This window comes from Acanthopagrus latus, chromosome 15, assembly GCF_904848185.1.
Source record: "Acanthopagrus latus isolate v.2019 chromosome 15, fAcaLat1.1, whole genome shotgun sequence".
Lineage (NCBI taxonomy): Eukaryota > Metazoa > Chordata > Actinopteri > Spariformes > Sparidae > Acanthopagrus > Acanthopagrus latus.
Genome location: NC_051053.1, coordinates 3,896,661 through 3,915,599, shown reverse-complemented (window position 1 = coordinate 3,915,599; position 18,939 = coordinate 3,896,661). Strand labels below are relative to the sequence as shown.

Genomic DNA, 18,939 nt, shown 5'->3' with positions numbered 1-18,939 from the left:
AAATTTCTCTATATATATCAATCACAATAATAATAACTTAAACTGTCACATCTCATCCTGCGTGCTTGTAACTGGCTTAGTCACGTTTAGTCATATTTACTTATCAATTCACATGCTGCTTTTACTTTTACAGTTCTTCATTCTTAAATTGCTCCTCCAAATCCAAGGTTGCTGGGTTGGATAGGATCTGTTTAGAGAGATAGTGGTGGTTGGAGGTTCACTGGTATTTTGCATGCATGCTGTGTGATAGCCATTCTAGGGTAATGAGGACACTTGGTTAAGACCACAGGTAAAAGCGGGGAAATGTTACATAGTCTTTACTACATGCTTATTTGTCATGGACTTTCTTTGGTATATACTTTGTTTTGCCCTATAGTAGCCTGGTTGCTGGAGTAGGGTTGTCTGTGAGATTCAGCTCATCTGGTCTGGCTGCCAGACTGTATAAACTGGTGGTGCTCTCCTTTTCCTACAGCTGGCATCCACCCTACATCTTTTTCTTTTAGTTGTCTAATTATTTGTGTCAGCCATCCTAATAAATCACTCTTGTTTTATATAAAATCTCTTACTTGCTTACACGCTCCCTCCTTGTCACGTACCCTGAGCCAGTTTGTGAGTCATGTTTTTTAACGTGTCTCTCTTGTCTCTCTTGTGTCAGTGTTGTTCTAAAATGTGTGTTAAGATCGACGCTTTATCTTATACTGCAAACCAAATCTACCCATTGGTGCAAATAAAATAACTTGACCCTGAGCTTAATCAAGAACACCGGCCCCCCTGTGTCACATTGAAGATGATGTCACAAGAGTTTGTAAGAATTATATCTGCAGGGAAAAACTCAACAAAAAAGTTACCTGTTACCCTAAGTGAGCCGAGTCATACCATGCAGTGCAAACAAGGCAGTCCCTTCAGGTAGGTGCACCTCATCTGTCATTAAAGATACTAGTTTGTCGATATCATCGTTTTAGCAGGACTAAAAGAAGTATGTATAACTCAAATGCAACTAAAACACTTTTTTTTGGACTTTGGAACTTCCAAACGTTCCAAATGATAATTCAACTAAAGCACAAAGAGCTGCAGATGTGATTTGTGTCTTTACCCTTGGAAAAGAAACAGGTTGAGGTGGTTGTATTTCTTTGTGAGGAAGTTGCCGAGGATACGAGTGGGGTATCCGCAGCGGATCTGATAGGCTGACAGGCCAAAGTAGATACACTTGACAAAGTACCAGAGCTGAGCCACAAAGTTCTGATTGAACTTCCTAAACAGACAGAAGGAGAGAAAATAAGATTAAAGCCACATTTTACCAACTCCCAAAGAACAACACACAATAGTCTACAATGAATACTATAATTTAATAAACCTGATTTAGTTTGGCTTCACCTTTCAGTGACAGCTGGCAGGATGAAGAACATCCACAGATGGATCCCGAACACCAGTGTCACCTGTAGGAAAGGAAAATCAGAGGGAAGATATGAAGGGTGACAGGAAAGTGATGACATACTTTGAATGCAGAGAAGCACGTTAGTAGAGATGTTCTAAAAATGAAGAGCAAATATCATCTGAACAAATATTGCAAGTCAATCTGGGTCTTTTGTTTTGCCACTGATCCATCAGAGGTAGTAACAAAGCCGCAAGATGTGGTTCGATGCCTGTGTGAGTCAGTAGGGTGAGAAGGGTGGGACAGGGGTGTGATGCTCTGATGGTGTTCGCAGTCAGACGACTCTGAACAGACCTTTTGCTGGATGGGGTTTCGCTTGCATGTCAGCTAGCATTGGACGTGATGCATGCTGTCAGGTGACGATGAAGAAATGCAATGATCATAATGCAAGGGGAAATAAGTTGCAACAATGACGGGGAAACAGCTGATCAGTCATATGAATCATAATCTGAGTTCCTTTATTAGTGCTGCAAATGGGAAAATGTGTGAGTCACAGCAGCCAAAGGACAGTTTAATAACAATAAACCATAATAGCTAAAAATAATAATAATAATATTAAATAGTAAAACATAAAACTATATGATAAAAAGGTAGTAAATTGCAAAAGACTCCATACATAATATGCACAAATAAACAGTGTAATCAGTGTAATGAGTTATGAGATGAATGTTCGAATTTACTTGGCAAATCTGTTTCTATCTAACATTTTGCGCGTTGACAGCTGACTTTCTTTTGCCTTCCAGTATTGTGCTGGGGTAAAAACTATGTCAAACTATATCAAAGTGGTAAGCCCACCCCACTGAGTCTTTGGTGAACTTCCCCCAGAAAAACAGCATCCCTCTCTGGGAGTGAGAGCCAGACAGGGTGTGCTATTTACTGATGGCTCATGGTGATTATGTGATGTAATTTCAAGAAAAAATGTATTTTCGTCACTTTACGTGATACATGGTGGGCCAGATTCTGAATAACACAAACTCACAGCATCCGTATGGTTAAAAACAGTTAAAAACAGAGATCCATGTTTGTGTTTTTACATTTATGATGGTAAACAATGGAACAGACAGCTGACAGAGAGCCACAGTCCTCCACCTCTTGACTTCAAAGAGGAAAACAAGCAACCAGACAAAAAAGAATCATGAATGCTCAGAATCTGAATAGGCGAACTGCACCTGAAAGATGAGCTTTCCCAAGACAGCCTTGCGTAGATACAAAGCTCTGTCGATGATCATGGTGCTGAACTGGATGAGCAGCATTACCAGAAAGGCCTCAGGAACCTGGTCCTCTGACAGGGTGGAGGCGATGTCAGCTGCTGCACTGTGTTTCTGAAGGAGAAATACACAAGGGATTTACTTCATTAACTGGCCGTGCAAACTACAGCAAGTTTGCTGAGTGGATCTGTGGATCTCTCACCCCAAAAGCCCAAAAGCCAAAGACAATGATGATGAAGTCGATGACATCAGTCAGGAACATGAGTGCATAGACATCAGTGGCAGCCCGATACTCAGCATGGAGAATACCCCTGAAGAACCCCTGAGCTGGCCTGTAAACACTCTGGATACTGCAGAGCAAACAAGATGGCACACATTAAAGCCCTGCATTCATGGAAAAATAAATCATATTTTAGTCGTACAGTGTTTTTTGTAGGGGTTCAAACAACATTATTTGTTTTAATTTAAAACTAATGTCAAGTACATTACTGATGATTTAGTCTTCATCAAATTAAAAATATCGACAAATGTTCTTAGAGGGTGACTGTGGTGACTGTTAAAACTAATCATATAATAATGTAAACACACTGCTGTTAGCTTTTTTTGTGTTATGATATACAATATTTGTGTTATTGCTTTTTCTTGTTGTGCTGTAGTTGAACGCTTGAGTGGCCCTCCTATGCGATGACAATTCAAGCAGTGACCCCAAGCTAATTTTAGTTTGAGACCCTTATATACCCCCCTCTATACTCTACTCACCCAGAGATGAAGACCTGTGCTATCTTGTTTCCAACAGCCATCAATCTTTGACTTGCTTCCTCTCTCTTCTTGCCTTTCTGCTTCTTCTTCTTCTTCTCCTCCTCCTCCCCCTCCGGTTCCTCACAGGGATATGCAGTCTCAGCTGTTGACTCCTCTGAACAGTCAGAACCACAACCAAGGAGGGATTGACCACAATAAAGAAGACGGACATTGTACGATATTTTCTGAAACATGTTCTCTTTGTTACACATGCTATATCAGTGTATTTTGGCCTGACGCATCAGTAAGGAGATGACTAACACAAACAGAAATTACCAAATAAGGTTATTGGGGAAAAAGTGACAAATTGATCTCAATTACAGTATGAATTTACTTTAGATGTGAAAATTCCTGCAGCTTACAATAACATGTATGTACGGAGCCCGAGAGGTGACATGGATGTGTTTTTTCATGATTTATTCATATTTTGTGTGACCATTTTAATCAAAAGCGCGCCCCCAAATCTGTTCAGTTGTGAGAGTAGAAAGCCAAAACAGTCACAGTCGGTTAAATATAGGCCGGGTATCATAATCGAAACAATCACAAAGGAATACTTAGCCTTATATGCTTTCATTTTAAGCAGGAGACATCTTTTCAGAAGTAATAACATCAAATAATAGTGTAATACAAGTCTCAAGAGGCCCTGAGATTCCAAATGATTTGAAAAGATTTCATTTACAGACTTTCTGAAGCCAAAATCTTGTAGCTGCTAAGCTAAAAGAGTTAGCGTGCACCCCATCTGAATTGAGCGTACAAGCTCGACCGTTCAGGATGTAAATAATGTCCTTTTAAAACAGTTTGTGAACTTGGGGTTTCCAGAGACATGGGTTATGCCAGGCGAGACATATGGAGCCATTCTGTGTTTTTTTATGATTTGAAACAGGGTCCATGCTACTTGCTGCAATGCTATTGTGCTGTAAAGATCCAGAAATGTTTTGTCGACATGGGAGTGAGTAGATGAGGACTGAATTTAATTTTTTGTATGATTTGTTTCTTTAATCACTGTAGATATTTTGAATATCATCGTAGATTTAAAAAAAAAAAAATCAAGTGGGGAAGCTTTCATAACACCAGATCCTTGATGTGAGACACGTTAATGAAGTGCAGCCAGAGTTAATGTTATGAGTCATACCTCTACTGTCATAGTCTGGACAAAACGAAGCCACAAACCTTTGTTGCGCTGTAGTTTGGGCTTTTTAGGTTTCCTCCGGAAGCGGATACTGCTAGATTTTTTTGGGACCTCCTCTGTAACCTGCTCACGGTCTCCCTCCATCTTATCTTCTTTTGAGCTACTTGGAGGATTTAATGCCTCTGTCAGCCCAGACGCAGTTTCTACTTGTCCACCTTCGGACCCGGTGGGTGCTGGTTCAGCTGGAGGAGGATGTGCAGCAGCAGCAGAGCTGGTATTTGGGTGATGCTACAATGACAAAAACACTGGATTCAAAAACTATTAAAGTAGTACTAATACGATTACATAATTCAATTTCTTTGTTCAGCAGCCAAGAACACACTCTTCAAAACAGTCATTGATAGAACACTTATCAATAGCAGCTAATATCACATATTTACACAAACCTTTTCCAGCTGGTCCAGTTCATCTACTTCTAGGTTTTCCACAATGGATGTTGAGCTGACTCTGCCCTCTTCCTCCTTCTCCTTCCTTTTTCCATCTTCATCTCCTTCATCCTTACAACTCTCTGACGAGGGGCTCTGCGCCTCCAGGGGGCCCTCATGGTCCCACAGGCCATAACGCTGTATACACACACACACACACACACACACACACACACACACACACACACACACACACACACACACACACACACACACACACACACACACATTATTGGTTAAAGTAGAAAAAACATTCCACTCCCTCCACAGCTTACACAGTTTGGTAAAATATGTAGTTGAAAAATGTAAAAAATTTTGTCAACTATAGGGTCAGGGTCAAGTCGCTCAGAATTGAGAATTCCAAAGTTCATGTCATGTATTTTCTCAAAACTTCAGGTTAAAACTTCCATCAAATTCATGGAACTTTGCTGTATTTGTTTTTTCATTTTTAGTTGTCAATTTCAGAAGTTTGGCCCTCATCTTTGTGATACATGTTTGTACGTGTAGTCTAAGTCTTACCAACTGCTTATTTTTCACTGGATCTGGTTGAACTTCCTCCTCAATATCTAAGAAACCTTAATGACACTTGGCAACATGTATTCATGTTATCCAGAGAAAAATAAGTAACAACGAAGTCTTAGCATTCACTTCACCACAGCAGTGTAATTAGTTTACATCAACAACACTTTGAACAGCAAAATAAAGTGTCTTAATGACAGGAAAAATGACAGATGGCTGAAAAATTACTTGGACATTCAATAATGTAGGTGTGTATGTCAGGTTCATTACTCCACTCTAATGGAGAAAGAACAGCTCACTGATCCTTATTTCTTTACCTTTTCATATATAATGACATTGATCAACATAACATGAATGTTTTCCTGACTGCCCATCAATATTTTGGGCTTCTAATAGCTAAAAATCCACGAGGACAGTGGTTTGCACTCTGCACACTGTGGGGGGTGCCAAATTCATCTTTATCTGATGTCATTGCACTTTGTCATCGAGACTACAATGGTCTGACAGCAACTGTAACATTTGACTATAAAAATTGCAAGGGTATATTTTGCTAAATCATAACCTTGTTGCTTTCACGCTGCACCACCAGATTAACATGGCCTTGTTTACTGATTTGTCAAGTGTAACCACCACTATAATCACTGTAAATACTGACTCACCATGAGCAGGGATCTGTGAAAGAACAGAGCCAGCAGCTGGAGAAGATCATATCGGATGTAGTTGTCAGTCTTCTCCAGGCCAAGGATACGGGGTGGGAAGAAAGGTTTGTCTTCGTTTAGAGTCATCTCATAAATACTGTTCCAAGGGAAGAATCCAAACTGGAAAAGGTATTTCACCACCACCATCACCTGAAGAAGCAGAGCAGCACAGCAGTATCACAAGTCAGCCCAGGGAAGAGCATAGAAAAGCAACTGTCTGTAACATCTGTGATCTGTTGTGATAATGTATTTCAGTAATCTGATGACAGTGGTGAGATCTCCAACTCAAATAACCAGTAATTCATGCATCACATACACACAGTCAGGGGCTTCCATATTTTCATGTTAGAGAAGGTCCTAAAGTTTCTGATCTGTGTCTTTCAGTGTTCGTACCTCTGTGTAGACTATAGCCGTCATCCAAAACCTCTTGGTTGGTCTCGGAACAGACAACATAGCCCACAGGAACACCAGTATGGGCAGGAGCAATGATATCACAGAGGCACTGACCACATTGTTTAACACGATGATGAAATAGCAGACTAGCTCCGAGTTAGCAGCCAGCAAATTGTACAAGGCAAAAAGCAGCTTCAGCAGACGGTTCTGGTTGGTATAAAAGTCTCGGCTCTGTTCCAGCTCCTCAATGAAGAACTGTCTGCACACAGAGAAGAGAAGGTATTTATTATTTTTCATTAATGAACAAACCAATGACCTGGGGTCTAATTTATATAAAAGGTGGTGTAAATAAATTGTAATAAGGAACAGTATTTTTTTTTAACACATTCATGACTCCACTCATGTAACCAAGGCGGTCAGAAGAAGCCAGTAACGCCTTCTGTTGTTAGCCTTCTTCAGTCAGGTGGGTGCACAGTATGTACCTGTCTCCCAGCAGCTCGCTGGCTGTTCTGGAGTGTCTATGATGTTGTTTGGATGGGACTGATAAAAGCTCCATGCTGCTGCTGGATTGGGGTTCTGGGCTCAGGAGGTTCCCAATGCTGCTGATCCTCGGCCTCGGGGTAGACTGGCCTGTCACACCACCGCTATCCACCTCCAGGCAGCTGAGACAGCAATGAAAGAAACACACAAAATGAAAACTGAAGATGAAAAGGTTATTCAGGGTATTTCAGGGCAATTACATCACCTAGAAATACACCCCAAATGTTCACCTAAAATGGAACCATATTCACAGTATGATGTATTCTAGGAGGGGTGCCTCTCAATCAAATGTAGTTGGTTAACATAAGACACAAGTGACAACACCTTTTTTCCACGCTAACCTGTATTTGGTTGAGTTTTCTATATCAGTTTCATCCATAAAGGTCTCCAGTGTGGGACTCTCACTGCCCTGAGATAGCTGGTCGTCTGTGGAGTCTGCTGTTGTAGGATGCTGCCAGTCAGAGGGGGGTAGATACAAGTTAGAGGTTGTGTGTACTTGCATGCGTATTCCAAAGACCAGTTTTTGATTTATTTTTCATTTTAGGTATGAACATCTAGAAAATGTTCACAAGCTTTGCTCTGATGTGATGCCTCCTGTAAATACTATTACAGAAGTAACGTTCAAAATTGGAAATTTCAGTGGGCACCAAAAAAAATCAAAGAATTTGGGGATACTTCAGAATCCAGACTCGAGAATATGATTTCTGATTTCAGCCAAGTCTTGAACCAGATACAGCTTCTGCTCAAAGGGGAAGATTTCAAACTATAGAAATGGTTATAGCTCCTTAATCAAATTACCTCTTAAGCATGCTACGTTTGAGCATGCCAGTGACCACAGAGTATAGATAACATGTTTGGCCAATTCATTTGGGCTGGAAAGAAAGGGCCAGGATGAAATTAACAAGGCTACAGGCTAAAAGACAGTACGGTGGAATAAGACTCCTTAATATGAGAATTTATCAGGGAGCATTCATGAGGGCTACAATAGTATCCCTTCTTTCAAGTACAGATGACAGACATGTGGGTAGATATAGAGGATATACCTAATTCTGCATTCAAGTCAGCAGACTAATTAAGCCAGTACTTAATAGATGATATCATGAACCCAATCATTTCCCAAACTAGGAATATTTGGAATCATATACCCAAGAAAAAGAACATTATAATTAACAGGGAAAAGACTTCTGGAGATACAATACAACCAATTTAGAGACCGGCTCTCCAAGATGCCTATCCAATCTACTATATGCTCTCAGCTGAAGCCATCAGCCTAAAAGCTGCATGGGAAAGGGATTTAAAAGTTAAGTCTGAAGAAGATGGGTGGAATAAATTACTGAAGAAGATGTTAAATCCAACGAGAGACACCAGATCTAAACTTTGATTTCAAAATACTCAATAGACTCTACTTGACACCTGTGATATTTAAAAGGGCAGGAAGGAAAAAGAACTTGACTCAAGTCAAACTACTGCTGGCAATGCCACACAGAACAAGGCGTCTAGTGCATATGTTCTTTAACACCCCTAGATTAGCCACCTATTGGCAGAGGGTCATGGAAAAGATCAGCAACTTCTTGGGTACTGATATTTGTCTTACTCCTGCTTTGTACCCTTTGAATAGCTTAAGCTTACAGAATACATTACGTCTCATTTTAAGACACAGTCTCTGTATATGGACTGTGTAGATTTCACAGTGGATTTAGTCTTTTTGTATTTTCACAGTATTTATATAGCACCTAGGCATTAAAAGAAAATCTGCCAAGGCCCGACAGTCCCTGTTAGTTCAATTAAGCCTCATCCAATATCATATGAAACATGTTTAAATCTGCTAGATCTGAATTTTATTTGAATAAATTGTACAACCTCATAGATACTATGTATTATTTCCTGATAAAATAACAGACATTTTGAAAAATGCCCCATCTCACATTGTTAAAGAAAGTGAGAAAAAAATCCCGGATCTTAAGTTAATGGGGTCTATTCTGGGCCGATACCAATCCGCCAGTCAATTTTCGTGATAATCTGTTAAGCAGTTTCTGTGCAATCACAATCGCAAATCAACCAACCAGAAAAATAACAAATGGGCACAGGGGAAAACATGACTCTGGGCAAGGTAAAAAAAAAAAAATAATAATTATGATTCAGGACCTTAAACAAAAATGTCTGTTTTAGTATTTACCTGCTCTATCTTGTGCATGATGAAATAACGTTCATTGCACAGAACAGTAGATGTCTCTCTGTACTGTTTAGTCAGGAGGTTGAGCCACTGAGTCAGTCCATCCACCATGGCCAGAATTATGGCCCATAAGAAGCGCAGGATGTCCAAGATCCTCTGAACCATCTCACCATGACCTGCAGCACACAGAAAGAGAGAAGGGGACAATCAGAACAGTAAAGGATTTACTAATAGTTCTGAGAAATCTTAATCCGCTGCATCAGAATCAGAATCAGAATCAGAATCCCTTAATTTTTCCCGCTAACGGGTAAATGGATTGTGGTTACAGGAGAGAAGATTGTGGCCAAAATATTCTCACATTTGTTCTAGTTCTGTGCTCCTTTATTTAAAGGTTACTTTAGTCATCTGGGTGAGAAATGATAATTAACCACATCATGATAAAGACATCTGTAGAAGTAAAGCTTATAGAGGTAAGCAAACTGATTGTGTTTTTGTAGGGCTGTCTATCAGCCCTATGTTTGCCTCGCAGCCTCACGCGCTCTCAGACTTGACGTGATGACAGTGAACACGTCGCAGTACGTACAACTACCATCCGCCACAAGTCCACCAGGACTCAGTCTGCACGCCCAGAAGGTGGTGATTTAGATGCAGCCATAGTAAAATGTGGAGGAAGTGAGGACCCTGAATGTGAACCAACCTGACTCCTCTTCCTCCGGCTCCTCCACCTCCTCCTGAATGACAGGATCCTCAAACACATCGTTGTCCGCACAACCTACAGAGACACACACATATATACACACAAACCGCATATTTGAAACATTATGTCTGCCTGCAATCTACCATTTACTGTTTACCTTGGGTTTAGATGACCCAACGAGATCAGAAAAACCTCAAACAGTTTTTTCTTTGCTTTAATCTGATACATTTTTGTATCTGTGTGATAGGTCACAGGTATAAATACATTTGGATGCTTCAAAAATATTCATATAATCATTATGTCGGCTTCAACTGCAAACAAAAAACTTAACAATATTCAAAAACAATATTCTGAATATTCATTATCTTTTCCTCAAATTAATTGCCAAAGACAATACCTGCTACCATATTACTGTTGTTTGGTGAGGAATAATTCATTTTTTATTTTGAGCGATATCCAGCTAAGGAATCCATTTTGTTGTCAGTCTGTGAATGCCATTAGACTGTCACAACCGTGGCTTGCGCTGCCACCCCTTTCACACAGTCTCTAATTCACCCCTGTTACAACTGTAAACTTTCCCCCCATTCCACCTCTGTAACTTTTACACAGACGGCGAAGCAGAATTAATGCCGTAAGATTCCCACCTTGAAAAGGCAGTGTGAAAGGGGCTTTAGACTCTCTGCGCTAGCATCTCTGATAGTGAAAAAGGAAATAAGGATATTTAACCTATAACAGAGTAAGGCTCCTCTTGGGACTCCATTCTTTCTTCTCTCTCTTTCTCTTTATTCTCAGTCCTCCTCAGCTGTCTCTGGCGTCTCTGACGTTCTCGCAAAGCTGCTTTCACACTGGTCACCCACGCCTGGTATGCCAACTGAGAGGAAAAACAAAAAGCAACATGACGATGAAAATACAGTCTAAAACACTGCATATTATAGCAAAACATTTCAGCATAACAACTGCCACTATATGCAGTATGGAATATCAATTAATTGTTTACAATCAGATAATGTGGACATGTGATCAAAATATCTACCTGGGCTTTCAATATAACGCTTTCATTTGGTTTAAATTATTAACCAGAAAAAATAATGTGCTCAAAAATTTTTACATAGATCAATTGTGTCCCTTGACCAGCAGCTTTGTAAATATGATGGAGGCAAATGACTAAAGCTAGCCAGAGTTTCTTACTGTTAACATTCCCTCTCAAACCAAGACTAGGATGTGGTTAAATGTCCGTGTGGGTGTGTGCCTCAGTGCACCTCCCAAGAAATGTAACTGCCCGCTACAGCAACGCAGACCACACTGGTCTATTTAGAAGGATCACATGTTCTGACTTATCCTCCAGTGCTTAACAGCGGTGCTCTGAACAGGAACTGAGACCTGTAGTTTCCCAAGTAAACTCACTGCACTCATCAGCTGGTGCGTGTATTATAAGTATTATAATATAAGTATTTTATTTGTTTTGTATTTGTCAAAAATTTTAAAACATAATTGTAACACCAGGATATGCAATTAATTTTGATTAATTAATCTCAAACCCATGAATTAATTACATCAATCACTTGACAGCCCTAATATCTACACAAAAACAAGGTTCAGTCGTGGGTCAGACCTGACAGGCAGTCTGTTTCTGAGGTTTCTGCTCTTCAGACTGTAGCTCCTCTTCATCCTCACTGTCTGATTCAAAGAGGTAGTACTCTCCTGAGTGGAGCACTGTGAGTAGACGAGAACATGTCCTTTACCTTACTATGTGGTTAGATCACAAGAACTATATCTTACATCATTTGGTTTCACCTAGCAGTGGATTAGTGTTTGTCATACCTGTAGCATGGTCCAACCACGGCCGGTGCCACTCTTTCTTCCGAGACCTCTTTCTGTCTTTCTGGCTCTCTGTAGGGAAGGGAGGTGGTTACAGTTTTAGGAGTTTTACTAACAGTGGAATTAAAATGAAACTGTGACCTGAGTGTGGTGCTACAGTAGGCCATGGTGTTATTCAATGTAAATGGGTTCATCTTTAAGAAAACAGCAGAATTTGTGGTACAATGCATGTAAGATTAGCATGAACAATGTAAAGAAAGGGGCTCTTAGTTATTTTAGAAGCATTTTTTAAATATTTTCTAAAGAATCAATTGGCCAAATAAAAGAATAGAATCCAGTATCCGTGGCCAGCATATGCCGCTAACATCCCAGTCCAATCATTTCATTCAGCCTGTATGAAAAGATTGGACAAGCTAAGCAGGTACTGTATATTGCTAAAAATGCAGCACTAACATGCCAGCTTGAAAGCAGTGAGTAATAACAATAGCCATTGTGTTGTTTTCATTCATTGTGATAATGTTTGGTGTTTTCTTACATGTGAGTGAGACATGAGCTAGTTGGATATGCTTACAGATAACAACCAAGGGCTGTCTTACCTACCTCAGCTTTAATAAGGTGATAATACCATAACTTTATAACTTAGCATGGCTTACTAAGAAAAAAAACAAAAAAACAATGTGCCAGGTTTATGAGTCTCTGGGCTTGATTTATTTTGGCTATGGTGCTTCTCCACCCTGGAGATTCAAAACAATGCCTCAACATGGGCAGGGCTTGCAGGGAAATGCAAGACAAGCCTATTCACTCCTTCATGCTGCCTCCTGTAGCTGCAGCTGCACCAACATAGTATTGGCTAGCATATACGCAAGGGTTTGTTACCAAAAAACACAGAAGATGCTGCGACTTCCTGGTAAAAAAAAAAAAAAAAAGAAAAACCTGGGTTTTGTATCCATGACAGACTGGAAATGACAAAAGCCTGCCTCTACACCCACTGACAGCAAAATTCAACTGCAATAGCGAGGTTTCAACCTGTAGAGGTCAGTCACTATGCATATTTCTATCACAACATGTAGAGTTCAAATACTTTGCACTAAATGTCATGATATGGACCTGAATTCATTTCAGTTTTGTTATAAAAGGCAGGATGAAAGAAAAAACCAAAAAAATGACAATGGTTTTTTCATAAGCTTCTCTTGTTTGAGTGTAAAAAATTCTATAAAAAAGGAACTATTGCTTTAAAAGTACAATATTACCTATGAAACCCTCCAGGTCCTAGTGAGGGGTAAATCAGCTGCAGCTAAAAACAAGCTAATATCAGGCAGGCCCGGAGAGACAAGGGAAGGCAACACATGCTAACTTTCCACTCAATAGTCAAATAGTAATCCTACCACAAGTGTGACTCTCACTGGGATCTCCAGTTGTTTTGTGTCCATCTCTGTACTTCTGCTGCTTGGAGCGAATTCTCTGCATTCTGAAAGAGGAGTACAGAGTAAAGAAAGATAGGAGACAGAAGAATAGAACTTCTACTCACTAGAACTTTTAGACAGTTTATTATATTCGCTGTGATGTAACTATGTATTCTATATCTCCCTACCGTCATGGTCATAAGTTTACATACACTTGTAAAGAACATGTACATCATGTTAGTCTTGTGTTTCAATGATTTTTACAGCTCTCATGTTTCCATGATGGAATGAGTGGACTACTCTATCACAAAAAATATTCATGAAGTTTGGTTCAAGGAATATTTCATAGGTCTTCTGCTGGTTCTGAAATATACATACAGTAATTCTAATATTTGGTTAAATGCCATTTGGCCATTTTCACCGCATTAAGTTTTGATAGCCATCCAAAAGCTTCTGGTGCTGCTCTGGATACATTTTCAACCACTCCTCTTGACAGAATGGGTGAAGTTCAACTACATTTGTTGGCTTCCAGGCACAGCCCACGTGTTCTTAATGGGGCTCAAGACAGTAAGTGTAGTGTTCTTGGAGTTAAAGGCCTCACCTTCTGTCCTGCAAACATACATATTGCTGCTCACTGCGGCAAAACAACAACATCTTTTCCTCCAGGTTTTTTCTTTGTCCATGTGGTCAGCAGCAAACTTCAGTTGAGCTTTAAGGTTGGTCGTCTGGATATAGGGCTTCTTTCTTGAACGACAGGCTCTCAGCTCATGCCGTATAACTTGACTGTGGACACTGAGAGCTGTCTTCCAGCAGCTTCTTATTCATCACAGAAGTGCTTTTTGGTGGTTTCTGGCTGACTCTTAACCATCCTGACCAGTTTTCTCTCAGCAGCAGGTGATAGTTTGTGTTTTCCAATTGTACCATGTACCACTGCTCTTTCAGATCAATGCTGAGCTCCTTAGACTTTCCCATTGTAGTGTTTGTGGCTAAGTCTAGTGGGTGTATCAAACACAAGCACTCAGAAGAAGTTAAGAGGCCATGCTACAGAGCTAATATGATTGAAACGATGTATTATAATCATCAATTTTTTTAGATGCACCTGTGCATGTTCTTTACAGGTCTACTGTATGTAAACATCTGACTGACTGTATAAGATTTTTGCCCATGGTAAATTAGTTTAGGAAGTAGACAAAAACTGTAAAAATTATACTGCTATTCACAAAGGTAAACCTCATCAGTTGCACTTTTGCACTGTGAACACTTACGATCTCTTGAGCTGGGACAGAGATTTCCTCTCAGCTTGCTGGTGGAACTTGATGTTCTTCACGATACTGGCTCTGAAGAGCTCAAACCCCCTAAAGAAAGCCCAACAGTCAGTGCATTTATCAGAAAGTCACTGTCTGAGCTTATTTACAGAGTCTACATCTCTCTATAAAAGCAAGGAATCTCTGTGTGTCTGTGCCTCAAAAATCTCTGCAGATCAGGATCAGACTGCCCTGAGATTTTCAACATGGCTGCTGCGTGGTTCAAGGGTGCGCAACGTCACATTTGTTCGGACTACAATGACACTGATAAATTATTGATGATATGATGATATGATATGATAAATTATTTCAGAAATGCTTTACCAATTCCGCTAGCATTGTTAACCGTAGCCACCATAGCAACGTGCGCACCAGAGCCAATCACTGCAGAGCTCACTTCCACGACATACCTTAAGAAACAAGCAGAGTTATACCTGCAGCGGCGTGAGCTGGACCGGGATTTTGCTGGGGGTTCGGTCCCATTCGGTGCATCTAAACTGACTGTTTTGGATTAATGAGACTAAATGAGTCCGGACCGAGTCTGTTCCGGTCTGAGGAGATCCGGATATGCGAGGACAACAAAGTGGAATCGGAATCTGTGGATGTTCATGTGTAGCTAGCTGCTAGCCCAACCCCGCACGGCCCACCTCCTGAGTCGACGGGCCGAAGGCACCAGCACGTCCAAAACCGGACTTAGGGTAAATAATGTCCGCCACACTTCTTCGCGAATATTGCCGTCACGTTTGCTTTGTGTCTGGCGCAGGAAGAATTGGTAAAAACGGGCTTTTGTCATAAAAGTGTCCGTAAGCAGCAAGTTTGGTTGCCGAGGAACAGGGGAAGTTGTGTGAGGGACACCTGCAGTGATACAGACAGTGTCAGAGATGGCGAGTTTTGAGAGTTGAGAGATTTGTGACATATAGCGTGTTTGGAGTGTATAGTTAGCCTGAGGCAATGCCTGCATTTAAATGTAAATAGTCACATATAACTTTGTAAATTTCAAAAACTTAGGCACAAATTTAGCAAACTGGTTCATTAAACATGTTTGTGGTTTTCACAGTAAAATAATCTAACTTTTTCCTACTCTGATTTTATGTTATTTTGTGATTTTAGGTCCATAGTGGTAATATTAGGGATGGATATTGTTAGGATTTTATCGATACTAATACTTCTTATCGATACTCTGATCGATACTACAACATGTAATATCATGTCATGTCATTGTCTGTAACCACTTATCCCTTTCGCGGGGGGTTGCTGCTGGAGCCAATCCCAGCCTTGTCTCAGGGCGAGGGCAGGGTACTCCCTGGACAATTCGCCAGCTCATCGCAGGGCTCACTGACGAGCAATGGGGGTTCATTATCTCGCTCAAGGGCACTTTGACATGCAGCTCAGCCTTGCCCGGAGCCGGGATTTGAACCAGCGAACCAGTCGACCTGCTCTACCCGCTGAGCTACAGCAGCTGTCTGCCATAACGTTACTGCGATATCAAAACCAACCGGTGGGGTTTAGCAGACGGCGGAGCAAAGCCGGATCAGAGCCGTAATGTAGCGGACAGTATCCAGTGGAAATTCGGGTGAAGCAACATCACCAAACACTTGGAGCGCGTGCAAAGTGTGAAGCTAAACGAGTGCAGTGCGTTTGATTGCTGTAACAAAGCCAGTAAAGTTAGCAGCCCAGCCAACGCTAAAGACTGAAGAGCCGAAGCAGCGGCACCCGGTTTCGTTTCTGCTAAGTCAAGTAACGGAGTTTGTTGTAAAGCTTATAGTCATTACGGTTGGGTAGACGTTCAAAAACCATCCATGTCAAAAATCGGTTAAAAATCATAAAAAAATAAAAGTTAAAAAAAAAAAAAAAAAAAGTACCGATAACAGTACCGTTTGTTCAGAATCTTAATGGTACCCTGGTACCGACCCAATTAGGAGCCGGTACCAAAAAGTACCGGACCATGGTATACATCCCTAGTTAATATAGTATGTCAAAATGAAAAAATAACTACAGTCACACATGTGAGGTTGTGCTGAAAATAATGACACCAAACAAGGCGAGATAAATCGTTTTTAAGGTGAAATACAATGGTATAATCAAAAGTAGTCGAAAACAGCCAATTATATCCCTGACTTCCCACTTTCAAACACAACCTCATTTAACCATCCATGAAAAAGCTACTGAACCTCCCACTTTTCTATAGGAATAAATGTTTCCAGTCAATTAAAACAAAACATTTAAACACTTGATTTTGCTCCAGTGTTTCACAAGTTGATATAAAATATAACTGATTTTTTTTTGTACACAAAATACTTACTTCTCACAAATTATTTTGACAAAAAAAAAAAACCCCCATAAAATCTGAGTAGAAAAAGTTCCTTTTTTTTTTTTACTGTGAAAACCACAAATATGTTTAATAAACCATTTCTTATTACTTATAATGCAAATATAAATCGTTATTTGCTAAATATGTGCATACATTTTAAAAATGTACAAAGTTACATGTAACTATTGCATTTAAATGCAGGCAATGCTCAGGTCTGCCTGAGCTCCTTCCAGCTGAATGAAGAGCTGCACTGCCTGCTCCACATTCAGCAGTATCCTCCTTGTTTTGACTCATTAAACAAAAAACGACTCCACTACACACTAAACACACTACACCATACACTACATAACACACTAACTAAACATTCCAAACATGCTAAATGTCACACTGCCTGCCATTCATCCGCCTCCGTCCCTCCCACAACTTCACCCGGTTCCTCATCAACCAAACTTGCGGACACTTTTATGACAAAAGCCTGTTTTTACTGTTTCTTCCTGCACCAAACACAAAGCAAACGTGATGGCAATGTTTGCGAAAAAGCGTGGCGGACATCATTTACTAACATAACTAACTCTTTACAAAACTAAGTCCCGGTTTTGGACCTGCCGGTGCGTCCATCGACTCGGGGACTTGGGCCGTGTGGGTGGTCTAGCGGCTAGCAGCTAGCTACAGACGAACACCCACAGATTCTGATTCCACTTTGTTGTCCGTGTATCTCCGGATCTCCTCAGACGAGAGCAGACTCAGTCCGGACTCGTTTAGTCTCATTAATCCACAACAGTCAGCTTAGATGCACAGAACAGAATGGGACCGAATCACCGGCAAAATCCCGGTCCAGCTCACGCCACTGCAGGTATAAATCTGCTTGTTTCTTAAGGTATGTCATGGATTTGAGCTCTGCAGTGATTGGCTCTGGTGCGCACGTGACTGTGGTTGCTACTGTTAGCAATGCTAGCAGAATTGGTAAAGCATTTATGAAATAAATTAATGGTATCATTGCAGTCCAAACAAATGCTTTTATAGAGAGATATTTGTTATCAATTAGATTATTAATACTTTCTATAGGCAGTGTGTGAACAGTCACCTCATCATAGTAAATTGACTGCTCACTCAACCCATCTGTACAGAAGAAGACAGGGAAGCTTTAAGCTAAGAAAATATTGTTACATATACTGTCTCTTAAGTTCAAGAATAAACTTGAATGTGCAACAAATTTAATTACGTATAACAGAGATGTATATTTCCTTTTTTAGTCCTTCAATAATCTAGTAACCCCTAGCATTCATTCAGTCAGTGATCTGTTTATTGTGTTACCTCGAGGCCTGTTTGGCAGAAGCCTGCAGTTCTGCTACCACATGCAGGAAGTAGAAGCTGAGGAAGACTCTCCTCTGCAGCAACAGGAAGAGGAAACAGATACTGTCCCAGATGATCCCGGCCTCTTCTACCGGGAGGCTGCATTTCTTGTCACTCACTGCTTTTGCTGTTGATCACATAGCACACACATGCTTGAGTAACATTTTGGGGTAAATTGTACTTTTTGGAGAAGTTTTAAGGCCGCATACTGTTTGTCTTACTTGACTTTGAGGAAAATCTTTACTTTTACCCCGTTACTTTCGGAAACAGTGGTGCTAATTTTATTTGTTATGCTACGCGTTTATGCAAATTCTGTTAAAAGGCAGGTGGTCAGTTAAGTTCCAGGTCTGCTAGTGCTCTGTTATCAGTCCTATCACAGCCACACCTCCACAGGACTCTGTTAAAAGCGATTGCTGACAGAGAGCTGCAAGTATGTCTGTTGTTTGATGACATATACACAGCATATGATGAACATTCAAGTTAATGGCATGTGAGTGCAATGCATTTAACTAATAATGATGAAAACAGACAGATAAGTGGAGACTTAATTGTGCACAAGTGTGTGGACATGACTGTTTTTAGCATAGGCAGTCTTCTTCAGATCTAGGGAAAAATGTTTACACAACTGTATTTGTCCTAATTCACCTTAACCTCTTCTTAATTCTTCACTTCTAGTCT

General features: G+C 40.4%; 1 protein-coding gene across 1 annotated transcript in view; it reads right to left on the bottom strand.

The window, feature by feature from the left end:
* Positions 1-18,939, bottom strand: part of piezo1 (piezo-type mechanosensitive ion channel component 1) — a 102,425-nt gene that overhangs the window by 12,817 nt on the left and 70,669 nt on the right. Inside the window, exons 27-45 of the mRNA XM_037123909.1 lie at positions 18,223-18,388; positions 14,559-14,648; positions 13,276-13,358; positions 11,894-11,962; positions 11,685-11,785; positions 10,799-10,943; positions 10,073-10,147; positions 9,379-9,551; positions 7,544-7,653; positions 7,145-7,324; positions 6,663-6,921; positions 6,231-6,419; positions 5,014-5,190; positions 4,609-4,855; positions 3,400-3,553; positions 2,843-2,990; positions 2,602-2,754; positions 1,375-1,436; positions 1,094-1,252 (exon numbers count right to left, since the gene is read on the bottom strand). Coding sequence (XP_036979804.1) covers positions 1,094-1,252; positions 1,375-1,436; positions 2,602-2,754; positions 2,843-2,990; positions 3,400-3,553; positions 4,609-4,855; positions 5,014-5,190; positions 6,231-6,419; positions 6,663-6,921; positions 7,145-7,324; positions 7,544-7,653; positions 9,379-9,551; positions 10,073-10,147; positions 10,799-10,943; positions 11,685-11,785; positions 11,894-11,962; positions 13,276-13,358; positions 14,559-14,648; positions 18,223-18,388 — 2,740 coding nt within the window. The remainder of the gene's footprint in view (positions 1-1,093; positions 1,253-1,374; positions 1,437-2,601; positions 2,755-2,842; positions 2,991-3,399; positions 3,554-4,608; positions 4,856-5,013; positions 5,191-6,230; positions 6,420-6,662; positions 6,922-7,144; positions 7,325-7,543; positions 7,654-9,378; positions 9,552-10,072; positions 10,148-10,798; positions 10,944-11,684; positions 11,786-11,893; positions 11,963-13,275; positions 13,359-14,558; positions 14,649-18,222; positions 18,389-18,939) is intronic.